This window comes from Lynx rufus, unplaced genomic scaffold, assembly GCF_022079265.1.
Source record: "Lynx rufus isolate CCGP_SWC_20201006 ecotype Redwood Valley unplaced genomic scaffold, mLynRuf1.p SCAF_4, whole genome shotgun sequence".
In the NCBI taxonomy this organism is placed as follows: domain Eukaryota; kingdom Metazoa; phylum Chordata; class Mammalia; order Carnivora; family Felidae; genus Lynx; species Lynx rufus.
In genome coordinates this window covers 112,139,185-112,155,342 of record NW_025814856.1, presented here as the reverse complement: position 1 = coordinate 112,155,342, position 16,158 = coordinate 112,139,185, and the positions used below count along the sequence as shown (strand labels likewise).

At 35.2% G+C, this 16,158-nt stretch overlaps 1 protein-coding gene across 1 annotated transcript in view; it reads right to left on the bottom strand.

The window, feature by feature from the left end:
* The window catches only part of HDAC9 (histone deacetylase 9), a 742,193-nt gene that overhangs the window by 197,597 nt on the left and 528,438 nt on the right, over positions 1-16,158 (bottom strand). The window contains exons 18-19 of the mRNA XM_047094862.1: positions 2,427-2,482; positions 2,095-2,182 (exon numbers count right to left, since the gene is read on the bottom strand). Coding sequence (XP_046950818.1) covers positions 2,095-2,182; positions 2,427-2,482 — 144 coding nt within the window. The remainder of the gene's footprint in view (positions 1-2,094; positions 2,183-2,426; positions 2,483-16,158) is intronic.

Below are 16,158 nucleotides of genomic sequence, written 5' to 3'. Positions count from 1 at the left end.
AGGGAATTTCCTCAAAGTATCCCTGCAGCTGCAGAATTTGGAAGACTTGAAAGTTAGAATATGTGGGCTGGTGGTGATCTCAGAGGCAACCCTTTGGATAGAACCTCATATATTTGGAAGATCTGAAACAGAAACTTCTCCTCTACTATAGCCTGCTGGGAAATTAGTATCCTTTATGATTGAATAATAGAGCAAATTTATAATCAAAGGCCAGTAAGCTTATAGGACATTCCTTGGAGCTACCAAACAATTTATTTTTACAAATCATATTGAATTATCTAGAGTAGTCTTATATTAATATATAAGAATATAAACATTAGATATTTAATATAGATATGCATCACATGTTCAAACAAGCAAAATTTTATATACAAATCCTATGAGGTACAAAGTATCTATCACAAGCAAGGCATTTTAGCTTTTAAGTCTATTATACAATTTATTACTTTAGAGTTTGGGTATTGCAAATGTGTTTTCAAAGGGACCTTAACTGTTATTATCTTCACAGAACCATAAAATGATAGAAGAGATTCCTTAGAAATTAATACTAAAATAATTTTTAAGGATAGGACAGTTTACCCATCTCCTTCCTGCATAATTTTGACAAATTTAGAAAACTTAGAAAAATTTTCCTACAATCCTTGGTCTCCATCAAGTTTTTGGCTTATCTTTATGGTACTAGAAGCATATTATATTACTTTTTAAATTTACTAGGTTATAAATCATGTAAATCTATAATTATCAATTACTGAAAATGTCATTTTGTATGTACATGGGAATAGAGGTATTGATGTTCTCATTTTTGTAAAATTTTAAGACCTTTAAGACCTTGCTGCTGTAGTATATCTAGACCTTCAACACATTTCTTTAATGGTGAACTATGACCTACAGTGAAACTCAAGCATATTTGGAAAATACATGGAAAATTTTCAGCACCAAAGTGCTTCTAGGGAGGCTATGATACAGTACGTGGAAAACATCCATTCCTACCAAGCATTAGAAACAGTTATCAGTCTTTCATTCCTTTTATCTTCATTTCAATTTAACTAAGTATTTCTTCACATGGCTTTGTTCATGCTTTCTAAAACCCTTTAGTGTGTTTGCTTAACTGAATCAGAGGGCTGGATGGTGAGGCCACGACTTCCCAATAAGATTTAATTATGAGTGCAGATATGAACAAGATTTAGACTATTAAGCCTTGCACTTCAAAAAAAACTTTTAACATATTTTGCCTTTAAATCTTTTATCACCTGCAAAAATTAATTAAGTGCAGATGTAGCAGGTTCGCTTTGGATGCCAGGGTTCATTTCCTGTCTATGCTTTGTCAGACAACCTATTACACCTCCTCGTGAACTGGAGGCAAACCGAAAACGGGGCTCATAAATCACCAGTCAGTTTTCTTTCGCCCTTTCCTGGGCTGGCCTTTTTGTATGGGGCAGATCTCCAGCTCATTATTCATGAATATACTATAGACAACATGCCAAGTGTCATCTGCATTTAAACAAACCATTTGTTAAACAAATTATAACTCTATTGTGTAAGAATGCATCATGTTAAAATGCAAGACTAATCTAATGCCTCTGACTTTTAATCACTCAAGGTTCCTGCTGGGAGTCATCCCAAACTGGCATACATGATCTGAGATCTTTCAGAAAGAATGACATGCTGACTTGTTTTAATAATACCACTGTTGCACAACAAGCAACATGATTGCTAACCAGGGGAAGTGGCCAATTGGTTACCAAAGCAACAGCATTCTTTCCAGCACATCTGACTATTTAAAGTCTATATTCTGCAGGGAAAAGTAAATTCAGGTTCTGTTGGGTTATTTTAACTGTGGAAGTATCAATTCATTTAAGGATCATAAAAGTTGCCCTGATCTGCGCCTTCTTCTCATTAAATTGCAGTTAACACCATGAAAGTGAAACGTGAATGTTTATGGTTTCAGAACTGCAATCCTGAATTTAATGAGTTTCCACATTCAAAGGATGTTGTTTGCAAGTGCTAAAAGCAAGACAACGTAACAGAGAAATACAAATTCATTCCCTTTTATCTGAAGTCAGTGAAAATGCAGCTCTGGCCAGGAATACATACCAGATCTACAATCAATATCTTGCTTATATTTAGTTGGTCTCTCAAGTATTTGGCGGTAATTGCAACTGAATTAAAAAAGCAGAACCCCCTGCGGAATAGAGAAGAACAGAGAAATAAGAAAGCAAATCAGCCAGGAAAACCATTATAAATAATGTTCAGAGCATTTTTTAAAATGCTATATGATCTCTGAAGCCATAAATCTGCTTCTAGGAGTACCTTGCAAGATTTTTCAGTCCATCTGCTAACAATTAGAGGCTTCAGAGACATGCACGGGGCAGGTGACCGCCAGGAACCGTGGCGCTTGGAGATGGGCAACAGTCCCTGGTACTTACATGGCTGTGGATTCTTCAGCATGATGGCCTGGGGGCCTTACAACAGCAAACCCATTCTGTAAAAACAAGACAGGTTTTCAGTGATCAGATATGGGAGGATGGCTTGGATCTCCATGTTCTACAGAGCATCAGGCACACAGGAAAAGATTCAAGTCTGTAAGAGATTTCAGAGCTTGTTTTCTTGCCCCTATTGTCATTTCATAGAGTGAACAGAAACAATATATATGATCACATTTTCTCAGATCATGTCTCAAAAAGAAGGCTCCCACTGAGCCAGGGGAAGAACAGGGATTTGGGAGTTGTACCTAACTGGCAAATATGCAGGTCAGCTGTTACCCTAGCATGATTCATTTTCAAGAACAACTTCTTATTTTATGACAACAACATTGTACAGAGGGAGAAGAAATTCACTCTTCGTGCAGGTTTGGGTCAAAATTTTGAAAGACCAGGGAAGATCCAAAGTGAAAATTCTTTAGCCGGATTCTCTTAATGGTTATTTCCATTCCATTGTCAGCAAAATGATAAATTTATACTCACACACTCACATACACACAAAAGAAACGCCAGAAAGGTGAAAAAGAGAACAATGGAAAGCCCATATTTCTTCCAGTCTATAAATTTAGCTTGGATGACTGCCAAGACTTGCAACTTTATTGGATTCCCTAAGTCAATTTCTAGCCCACATTCTGGAATTTTATAAAGAATTCCAGGGCTGAGTAGCAATCAGATCTATCCATGATCAAGGAATGCCTTAACCTCCAGATTAGTTGGAATGCATCACGGAAAGCTGAAGTAACTCCAGCATGAAGGCAAGGAACTATAAATCCTTACAAAGCCAGCATGCTCAGAAAAATTGGGTTGCTTGATGTGAAAAAAAAAAATCATTCATCAGATGGTTCACACTACCTTTCACTTAAGTATGATTCAAGCAACATGCTCAAAGATATTTTTTTAATATAGAAACCTAAAACTTTTGAAATAATTTTAATACACCCCAGGGATTTTTTTTTCCAAATCTTACTGCAGTCATAAAGATAGTATCAAGACAAATAATTTATTCCTTAGGACTTTAAATATACATAAATTTACATAAATATTCTAGCACATTATGGTAACCAACATACAATGAGCTAATTTGCTATATATTTTGATAAGCATATAGATAATGATAATCTCAGAAGCAAATTAGGAGTCAAATCAATATCAATTACAAATGTAGACATGATGATGAACATATTTCCTATTATTGTTCTTAAGGTACTTACTATCGGTCTGGCAATAAAAGACTAATATGAAAGAAACTATTAATGAATAGTCAAGACTAAAGAGACTGAAATTTTAAGATTGTAGAATAAGGCTTTAGTGTGCTATTGGACTTCTGGGAATAGATTATTAAGTACATATTATAAGTGCAAACATCCTGTTTGGAAAAACAACAGGATGAAAATAACAAATATGATACACAGCAATGTAATTAGCATGTAATGAGTTTCTGTAACTGGATTCACAATACTAATAATCTTTGACAATTCAATTAAAACTAGTATGTTTTACAGGTAAAGGGCTACAAAGAAGAAAAAATTCAGTGATCAATATGAAAAAATATTCAACTAAATTATCAAATAAACGCAAATTAAATCCTAACAGAAAAACATTTTTTGACCCAAGACATTGGAATTTTTTGCAATACTCTATACTGCCAATGCAATGGTACTTTATACCCTCAAAAATGCTGCTTAGAAGAAGATAATATAGCCTTTCTGGAAAATAATCCATCTTTATAGATTCAGAGCCTTTTAAAAACATTTACCCTTTTAATTACTAAAATACTTAGAGGATTTTTGCCGTAAAGGTGTTATTAACTTTGTAGACAAGTATTTATATAAAAGATAATGTTTTATTTACAACAGGAAAAAATGGGAATTATCTAAGTTAGCTAATATTAGAAGAATGTTTAAATGAACCATGGTACATCTATATCATGGAATATTATACAGTCATTAAAATGTTATTACGAATATTAAGTAGAACAGAAAGACATCAACTTTGGAAATATTAGTGTTAAAAATAATAGACACACTATGATATATCTGAGTGATGGTATCATGTGGGTTAGTTTAAATTTATAATTTCATATCTTTTCCAAATGTTTTTACAACAAACATTAATTATTTCATAATGAAAAGAGAAATAAACCAAAGAGAAAGTTAAGAGATAGATTTGAATTGGTCTTCCAGGAAGAGCTGTGTTCACAAAGGTAAAGAAATTATTTAAAGGGTATTCCGGGCAAGAGGAAAAATATGAACAATGACTCAGAAGACAGGATTTTAGAAAGTATTATATACAAATATTACACTGTAGGTTAACTGGAATTTAAATAAAACTTAAAAAAATCAAGTATTATGTACAAAAAAAAATCAATCTGAATAGAAATCATGTTAAAGAACAAGATGGAAATAAAATCACATAAATAATTAACTAGACTACAGAGGAAAAGAAGCCAAAGAGAATTTGAATTCTATCTTCTCCCATACAGCCAAATTCCTTGACAGAGGCGTTTGCCTTTCACTTTATAATCTTCCACAGTAACCTCCACCATTCTGCTAAACTGCTTCTGAAACTGCTTGATTTGGGGCTGAAAATTATCTTCTTGCAAACATTTTCACAATCATTATGATCCATCCAAAGCTTCCACTGTGCTCTTATTAACATTTTCCACATCTTTTCTGAGGGCCCCCCTTTCCTTAGCTGAAGCCTAGCAGGGCTGCTTCTTCCACAATTTGTTCAAATAGTAGCTGCTTCCTCTCTCACACCTCACAACCCTGATGCAGTACTAGACAGAGCTGGTGTTCTCCTTGTGTCTCATGGCTGCTTTAAAAGTATAAAGCCTGCTGCATCCACCCCCCACAATACTTTCTTGTAAAAAAGGATTAGATCACACACAGAGAGAAGAGATAAACACAGTAAGATGACTGAAACTGAGCCCTGTGGCAGTCTGGCTCCCTTTGCCTCCTGTTACATTAGAGGAAGTGTTAGTCCTCCTAAAACCTATTTTACCACCTGTAGTTAGGATCCCAATCCCTCCTACGTTTTCACCATCATTTATGTTTTTCTCACTATCATATTAAATTCATATTAAGATTCCAAATTATACACACACACACACACACACACACACAATTGAGATTTAAACAAGCTCGTTTCCACCATCTTGAAAATAATATATATATATTATATATATATATATATATATGTTAACCAAAACTATACAAATACACATTTATACAATATACTATATACCTCCACTCCACTGATCCCTCCAACTGCCACACTTTTCTTCCCTTTTAGCAAGCAAAATTTTTGAAATGGTGGCAACCTTTCTGTCTCCTTTTTCCTTATCCTCACCTCTGCCTCAATTACCTACCTCTAATTTATTTTCCACTTCCGTAGTCCAGTAAAGACATTTTTACTGAGGTTGCCAATGGCTTCCATGTCACTAAATCCAAAGATATTGGTTATGCTTTCATCCTACCTGGACCCTTTCAGCTTTAAACGCTACTGGCTATATATTCCTTTCAAAAACACTCTCTTCTCTTAGCTTTCATGATTTCATGTTCTCCAGGTTTATTTATCTCTCCATTTCTTAATCAGCTTCCCTTGAATGTTCATATTCCTCAGCTTGCCCTTTAAATAATGAAAGTACTCAGGACTCAGTCTTAGACTTCTCTTCTCTTTCCACGCTGACTTCGGAGGCAATGCCACCACTTTTGTGGATTCAATCACCACCCATCATCAGATACTTCACTGATTTATATTTCCAGGGTAAGCCCTGCACTGAACCAGACCAAAATATCAGTCCACCTACTCAATATTTTCACTTAAATACTCACTTGCAAGTTCACTTCAAATTCAATACATCCAAGATCAAACTTCGGATCTTCTCTAACCTACCAATGATACCGTGATTCATCCAGTGGCTCAAGACAGAAGCTAATGAGTTATCCTAAATGGCTCCCTCTCCCTAGTCTTCCTCCATTTACTTTTAACTCATGACCAATTCCCGTTGATTTTGCTTCTAAATATCACTCAAATCTATGTACTTACATCTCTATCTACTCCTTGAATATTCTGCCTTTTGAATTTCTGCCTTTCTCTCCATCACTCCTCCAATAATTATTTATTGACTTCAATATACATACCTATAGACACTTGATTTCTCAGTTCTCTGACTCCTCATCATCAGTGACTCCATCTTCCATTTACAGTCATACTACTAGACTTTGCCATTACCATTGAGACATCTACTCCATAATCTTAGTGTCAAACATACAACTCTACTACAATCCTATTTTCCAGTTAATGCCCCAACTGCACCAAGACTTTCAATCCACTGATTTTATTTAACTTTTGTTATTCATCATTCATCCTTGTCACCATGTTCAGTTCCCTCCTTATCTGGTTAGAATTCAGGGCCCATCAATATATTCACTTCCTTGCAGATATTTTCAGATATCTTGTCCCCCTTTTCCTCCAATTTACTCCTTTGGTGTATTAGTCTGCTCAGGCTACTATAACAAAATACCACAGGCTGGAGGGCTTAAACAACAGAAATTTCTCTAGTTCTGAAGGCTAGAAGTTGAGATTAAGGTCTGGCAGGGTTGGGTTTGTGTTGAGAACTCTTCCCAGCCTGCAGATGTCTGACTTTTTCCTAGAGTCCTCATGTGGACTTTCTTCTGAGTGTACATACACAAGGGCAGAGAGAGAGAGAGAGAGAGAGAGAGAGAGAGAGAGAGAGAGAGAATGAATTCTAATCTCTTCCTCTTCTTACAAGAACACTAGTCCTATTAGATTAAGGTCTCAACACTATGACTTCATGTAGCCTTTATCACCTCCTCACAGACCCTTTCTTTATATACAACCTAGCAAGGCTAGAGTTTCAACATTACAAATTTTGGGGGCACAAACATCCAGTCCATAAATACTTCTAGTTACTTTGTCCCTTTCTTCCTTCAACATACTTCCCTGATAAATAAAAATATGATAAATAATAATTATTGTGGATTATTATTATTGCTAATCTAATCCTAACAACTCTTGCAGGGAGATAACATTATTATCTTCATTTCATGAAAGAGGAAATCAAGGCATAGAAAGATTAAAGAATTTGCTTAAGGTTCATACCTAGGCAAGTGACAGGGCTGGGAGTCCAACCCAGAATATCTGGCACCTAAAAACAAGCATTTAAAACTAGGAACACTGTACAATCTGGCCTTTGCTCACCTTTTTGGCTTCATCTTGCACCACCATCCACTTTGCTTTCTCCACCCCAGCCAGTGGCTTTTTGTTTCCTCCAATGAGCCTGTTTCCCCCCTAGCCACAGGACTTTGCACATGCTCCTACTTTGGGATAGAATGTCTTCCACTTATGTATTCTCTCCATTCACCCAGATAACACCTCCTTACCTGCACATTTCAGTTCTAACATCACTTCTGCAGAGAAACCATCCTTGAGCCTCAGTAGGTCAGCATCAGTTTCCTGTGTAATATGTACTTAGAGATCTGCCAACCCTTGTTTCTGAGAACTTGTCTTAGTTTGTAATAATATACCTTAGTGTGGTTATTTGTTTTATACTTTTGATTATTGTAACTTATATAATTAATGCCCCCACAGTGGGGTCACTCCTATATGACTTGGATCACCATTTTATCATCTAGATTTACATAGTGCCTGGCAGATAGCCAGTGGTCAGTAAAGAATGATCAAATAAATTTGTGAATAGATACCATTATGGTCCCTATCTCTGGCCATTCCTTTGATCTGCTCTTGCTGTAAGTTCTTCCTTATCTCAAAGATCCCAACTTTTCCATCCCAGCTTTTTGTGGGAAGCTGCGTATTAAGACTTGAGAACACCGGGGTCCCTGGGTTGCTGAGTAGGTTGGTTAAACGTCCAACTTTTGATTTTGGCTCAGGTCATGATCTCATGGCTCATGAGTTTGAGCCTCATGTTGCCCCCTGCACTGACAGAGCAGAGCTTGCTTGGGATCCTCTCTCTCTTCCTCTTTCTCTGTCCCTTACCCTCTCTCTCAAAATAAATATAAATAAACTAAGAAAAATAAAAAAAAGACATGGGAGTATCTTCTTTCTTAGAAACACATAAACTATTTTGTTCCTTACAATTAATGGAGTCTGTGATTTGATGACTATTGTACAGAAGTGGTTTAAAATGACACTAGTTTTCTGACAGAAATCTTGGATTTTCACACTGGATTATGAGCCTCTTAACAAGGAATTTGTTTTGTATTTTTCTGTACCCTTTATTGTCTGGCAAAAAGATTTTTTTTAATGTTTATTTATTTTTTGAGAGAGAGACAGAGTGTGAGTGGGGGAGGTGCAGGGAGAGAAAGAGAGAGACATAGAGTCCGAAGCAGGCTCCGGGCTCTGAGCTGTCATCACAGAGCCTGACATGGGGCTCGAATCCACAAACCACAAGATCACGACCCGAGCAGAAGTCAGACACTCAACTGACTGAGCCACCCAGGCGCCCCATGCAAAAAGATTTATGTATGGGATACCACTTGAACCAGGGTTTTCCTTGGCTCAAAAATATATATAATGGGGCACCTGCGTAGCTCAGTTGGCTAAGTGTCCGACTTTGGCTCAAGTCATGATCTCATGGTTCATGAGTTTAAGCCCCGCTTTGGGCTCTGTGTTGACAGTTTGGAGCCTAGAGCTCACTTCATCTTCTGTGTCTCCTCCTCTCTCTGCCCCTCTCCCGCTCATGCTCTGTCTCTGTCACTCTCTCTCTCAAAAATAAACATTAAAAAAAATTTTTTTAAAAATATATGTCTTCAATGAATATTTCTCAATGAGCCATTTTAATAATTTACTGTACATTCAAAAAATTCAAAAGTCTACTAGCCTCAATAGCATTAAAAAGCCTATATACAATAAAGGACTCAGATGATCAATTTATTATTTTCTCATCTAATGCTAACAATAATCATTTCATTTCATTATAAAATAGTTTTCTCAAAACTTGAAGTTCATATAATGTCTTTACTTAATGTCCTTTAATTTCTGAGCATCTCAGATTATAGTAGTAAAACCTACACATTTCATATCCTTTTGAATTTTCTACTTTACTTCATGAAAAAACTCCTTGATGTGTATTTTATTCAGTTATGAAGATTAAGTGGTTAATCTAAGCAAACAAATGCTGAAATACTTTTCTGTAACTTTGTATCAATTTAATGGACATGTATTTTATCTTAAGAATCTGATTTTAAAAATCTCTTTCAAGTTTTAAATTCTCTTCAATCACGAACATTACTAATCATAGAGTTTTGGCAATATTTTAGTCACTAACAGCAACGGTGTTTCCAGAGGGTACTCATCCATATTTTTACTATTGTTGTTGTCTGGATCAGTATTGTGGATGCTTCTCCTTGGTTAAAGAGAAGGATGTGTTCTCTGATGTCATCATATGGGACGTGCAGGAGACTATCTGCTCCCATATATAGTCATGGAGAGGGAATCTGTGATATTGTCTATATGTAAAACTGGATTTGAATGAGAGGGAAAGGAAACCAATCATTTTAGACTATTGTCTATTTTCATAACAGATGACATATTTATTTTTATTTTCTGGTCAAATTTCTCAAAATGCCAAACTTTGTAAATTCATTATATGCACAGTAAAACCCTCCCCAGGCAGTAAGCAAACCAGTAGAACCACATTAAAGATTTGGGTTTTTTGTTTTGTTTTGTTTTGTTTTTTTTTTACCTCACCTAACCAAAGTCAAATTCTTCTACATAAGCTCAGTTTGCCCTCACATGGATGGTAAATGAAAATTTGGAAAATGTAAAACAATCTGATCCTTTTATTTGTTGCATTCATTACGATGGTCTCATGAACAGGAGAAATGTCTATTTTTATTTCTCTAACATCCTCATGGCCAAGTAGGTATGTGATGGATAGTAAGAACCATTAGTAATTCCAAATTGAATAGAGTAATTTAGGTTTCAGAAATCATGGTAAATAAGGGCCTAATGACAACTGATGAGGGTAATGTAGAAAGTCAAGAACACATTATATAACAGAATAGACCAATACATATAGAGTCCAAAAGAGAAAAAAGTAAAAATTATGTATACATTTCAAAAATATTAAACAATGATCTAGAGCTTAAACTACTTGTAATATAGCCTGTAGTCCCATTAGCAACTTAATAATTTTATTTATTCTTTATAAAAACATAACTGCAGTACATAGTACAGAAATTCTCTGTGATATTAATAAACTGACAAGAGATTGTGTTTTTCTTGTTGTTGTTGTTGTAAGTAGTTGGTCAAATGTTAGACTTTTAATCTTTTCAGTGTAACTCTATTTTTGGAAGCTATAAGAACAAAATCAAAGAAACCTGTCCTGTTTTAAAAAATGTTTTATGTATAATTTTTGTTTTATGTATAATTTAACTGCCTACTATCCAAAGACTAATTGAGCATGTCAAACCAATTAATTTGATTCTGTTTTTAAAATTTCTTTTTAAATGGACTGGTAATTTAGAACTCAATAATTACCTCCCTATTACTACTAAAGTATTTCTAAATGTATTAAGTATCAATCCTCAGTGAAATACCATGTATCAAAACATGGAAAAACAGCAGGGAAAAACTCTACAGCATGTATTCCCAAGTAAAGATGTGATGGTTGAATTATTACTTCAATACATTTTTTGAATTGGAAATTCATATGCAGTGGTTTATGTGCTTGAAATATTTCATTAGAAGCCAAAACCCCAGCTACTCCATATTCATACTGATGCAGCATCAATTTTGAAAATGACTTTTAAGAAACACTCCTTTACCCATATATTTAAAAAATAGTTGGAAACATTTTAATCTACTTTACTATTAAATAATAACTATAGTTGTCAAATATATTGGTGAATAAGCTATTTGGCGCTAGTAAAAAGTAGTGCTGAAAGCAACCAGAATCTCAAATTTAGCCTATGCTGGCTAGCACAACTTACCTCCCAACAAATCTGTATGCTCTTAAGTGACCTCTTTAACATCTCAAGAAACATGCTTGCCAAGTGTACAAGTGTTTTATATGATAGATCAAGAGTAATAAAGGGGCGCCTGGGTGTCTCAGTCAGTTAAGTGTATGACTTCGGCTCAGGTCATGATCTCATGGTTCATGGGTTCGAGCCCCGTGTCAGGCTCTGTGCTGACAGCTTGGAGCCTGGAGCCTGCTTCGGATGCTGTGTCTCCCTCTCTCTCTGTTCCTCCTCTGCTCTCACTCTGTCTCTCTCTCACTCTCTCAAAAATAAATAAAGATTTAAAAAAAATTTTTAAAAAGAGTAATAAAAATAAAGCATGCATTAGCTGGTTTGACACATTTTAAAACTTATTTATAGTAATAAATTTTTGGTTCTTTATATTAAGTTGCACAGAGGGAAGAGGTCAGAAACATGGTAAAGATATAATGCTTCTGTACCATTTACTTGTATAGAAAATCCTAAAGTTTTTGTATTATAGTAAAATTTTGGTTTTTAAAAACCATTGCTTGAAGTGATTATTCTGTCTGTTGGATCCTGTTCTCTTTTTCTCTCTCCTCTTTCTCTTCCTTCCTTCCTCTCCTTCTTTTCTCTCCCCTTCCCCTCCCCTCCAGTCCCTTCCCTTCCCTTTCCTTTTTTTTTGGTGGTGGTGGGGTAATAATATTTTCTGTAATAGGATTTAAAATATAAATACCACTACTCATCTTGCTACATTAAGTATGCAATTTATTTCTTTCCTTCTGATTCAGGTAAAGTGGAATAAGGCAAAACGTCCATCAAAATTCTCTAGCGCATTGTGAAATATCCATGATGTTTCATGTGAACTTGTGGACTCTGTTTCCCCATCCAAAATGGTGCTGATTACAATCAACATAGTGGTATGAAAGTCCATTCTTTCAGCTAAAGTTGAAATTTGTTCAAAAGAAATTGTTCACAATATGTTTGTTGATATCACTGGATGTTACAATTTTAGGTGAAAGATCATTCATGAAAATTGAAAGAATACTCCTTCCCCTCCTATCACTTCCTGGTAATGCATTTGGGGATTTAGATTACCAGAAATCAACTCAGGAGCAGAGAAAGAAAAACAGAGAGGAACTCCTCCTGTCCTGCTTTCCTGACATGTTTTCCTTGTAAGAGCTTGTGAAACAATTGGCTCAGATTCCACTTTTCAGGCATGGCTCAGGTATAGGAGTGTTAAGAAGATGTTAAAAAACCTGCAATCTTGAGTTGATCATTATGGATATGATACAACTTAACATTTGTTTAACATGCCTTATACCAGCTCCCACTCAAAGTTCCTAATGAATAGTAATTGCAAACCTTTTGTGTATTCTGAGGTCTTCCTCTTCAACTACCTAGTATCTGTGATGAAAAATAGTTCCACATGTTTTATAGTATGGCAACAATAATGTGAGTAGAATATTCCTCTTCCCAGCCTTCAATTCTTGAAATAAAATTTCATTTGGAAGTAAAAAGAAAGTCATTAAGTCTACTAAACACTGTAAATAGTTGGCTTGCCCTATCATGTCTGTCTTCATTAAAAAAAAGGATCAAATTACATCATTTTAAAGACCTACTACTGACAAATGTAGACTTTATCTACTTGCACTCAATTCCATTAGTCTTTGAGAAGTACTGTATAATATCTTTACTGTTAACTCTATCTATAAATTTTTTGTGTTTATTTTATTTTTGAGACAGAGACAGAGAGCGTGAGCAGGGGAGGAGCAAAGAGAGGGAGACACAGAATCCCAAGCAGTCTCCAGGCTCTGAGTTGTCAGCACAGAGCCCGACGCGGGGCTCGAACCCACGAACTGTGAGATCATGACCTGAGCTGAAGTCAGATGCTTAACCAGCTCAGCCACCCAGGTGCCCCTAATTCTATAAATAAAATATTAAATCTTGCCTTGTGATTCTTTCCAAAGGGAAGGAACTAAACGGGAATGTAAGGATAAAATACTACACTGTAGAATACTTGAACATTATTAAGTCAGTGGGTATCTCCTAATAATATCTGAACCACTTATAAAATTTGACATTGAAATTAGTAAATCAAGGTCAGTCTTCTGGGTTGCCTTTAACTGCAATTCACTGGTATGCATAATATTTTGAAATATGTCAATATAGTCCTCAAAACCAGTTAACTTCAGCCTTAAAAAGGATTTTATAAAAAGACAGTTTGTTTTAGAATCAATGCTATTAATCTACAGCTTCAGAGGAAAGGAAATTTCACAAAGAAAGTTTGTCTCTTACATACTAGAGTCTGGGAGGTTAAAGGAGGTAGGGAGATTTGCCAAGAAAACAATAAGGGACATATGGGAATACCATTTTGTTTCTTTGAGTGAGCTCAAGGGAGCCAGGAAAACAGGAGCCCAGCATTAGCAGTTTAACTGAATGGTGGACCCCAAAGCATATGCACAGCTGCCAGCCCTGCTCCCTGAAGAATCCAGAAGGAAGAAGCTTGATGACAGCACTGGAAAACAGTTCTTAGGAAGGCTGGCATCTGTGGCCCATAATGCCTACAGCCTTAAGCCTGGAAAAGATATGGCTATAGACAGGAATAAACACACTCATGAAAAACCAGTCTCTTGGTAGAAAAGAGACAAGGCATTTAAGGTGTTTGATGGTGCTTATATTACACACAATTTAGGCTGACGCCTGTATGAAAATCGTAACAGTAGATCCACTCTGACGAATTTTCTGATGGGAGGTGGAGGATCATCAGGAAAGGTTTTTGAGGCAATAATAACTCACTAAAAGCTATTTGTTTAACAATCAGTGGTTTCAGCTGACACAAGGTCCAACAATTTAATTCCCTGAGACATGACTGGTTTTTGGACCATATTGACCAAATAATCAGGTATTTTTCATTATGTAAATAGAGCCTCAATATGAAAAAACTTCAGAAAAACAAAAGGAATTGGGGCAAAAGAGTTTCTGGGTTTGTTTTCCTTTTAGGAACCGGAAAAATCATGATCATAGCCTTCTGTGAGGATAATAGTAAGTTTAACAATATGTCATTATAATAATAGTAATCATTATAGGATATTAAAAAATAGTAAGTGCATAGTAATGACCAAGACTTGTTAATAAATGACACTGGGGGGAAATATGTCAACAAATGCCCCATGGCTAAGATCACGTTTGTCACTATATTTACATCTTACTATAGATTTTCATTCAATCGATGGCGATTCTAATATTCTTGGTATCTTTTGGTACATACATATATTCAATTAGATAAGTGAAATTTCAAAAATTTTAAGAGTAGCAATGTTCATTTTATAACTATTACTCAAATGTCTGGGTTATTTAGGTAGATATTTTTAAAATTTGGTCATATTATTCCTAACTCTAATTGCAAATTTTATTCCTTCATTAAATTCTAATTCTCCATGACTATATACTATAACAAGGATACCAGCAATTAAATTTGTCAACTCAGTCAAAGGTAGGCAACTGAATCAAAACTTTAATCAAAGAAGTTAAGTTATAATATGTACATAACAGCATCATGTGGAAAAAACACCTAAACAAATGATCAGACTTCATTTGACAAGTCTGTAGGTGTGCATATTAAAGTTATTGCAATATAAAATTATAAAGGTGTAAAATACTTATGTTCTTTAAGGGAATATGATATGTGTGATTTGGACACTGTATCAAAAAGCAAAACAATGTCTTTTGCAGAGATTGAACTAGGAGGAAAGTCAACATCTGCATGAGGCATAAACCAGCAAGTATCAAATTTAATATTTTAAAGATAAAAACAAATATAAGTTAGAATCTTTTCCCCATTATAAATGTGCTACATTTTAAATACTGAAATGAAAATATAGCAGTATAAAATGTAAGTAAATGCAAATTTTGAGCCTGGAATTTGTTTTAGGAAGCATTCTTTCACATGTCACAGTTATTTTTAAAATATCATTAGAACTTTGACTAAAAGTCTAAAGTAGGTGTCAGGGACTGAGAAAAGCTCAGCAAAGTTTAGAGGGGACAGAGATATAGATAGAGTCTGAGGGCAGATACACAATTTTTAGTCAGTATGAGCAAAATTACATATAAGTAATGAAATATGGACAGCCCAAAGCCAAGAACCAGATGGAGAGGCTGGAAATAGGCATATCCAATTACCATGGAGCAGGTTGTTAAAACTACAAACTAGAAATTGAAATATTAGCCATCAGAAAAGCAGACGGGTAAAATAAAAACCTAGAAGGAAGCTGACTGTGCAGTAGAACACCACAGGCAGGCCAACTAGGCAACAAGTCCTAGTTCCTGAGCAAACAATCTGAGTAATAGGTAGGTTCACCTTTTACCTTCAGTCTAAACTGACTAATTTAAAAGTGTGCATAAAAGTTAAAACACTTGGTATGAAAGATGATGAGAAGGTCAAGAACAAAGCAGCGTTCCATAAGAGTAAACATGTAAGTGCCAAGGTTTCTTCCTTTTTCTGATGTTTAAATATCCATTCACAGTGGATGTGCTGAGAGAATATTAGTAACATATTTGTTACTTACTTTAAGTTGAAGAATAAATTAAGAGAAGTAAGTTAAGGTGCCCCTGTTATAATTAGTGACATTTGTCCCTTAGGAGAATGAGAGAGAAAACGTGAATCAGGAGAGAACTTGAAGGTACTCTCAAAAACACATTTGTTTGGAGATCCA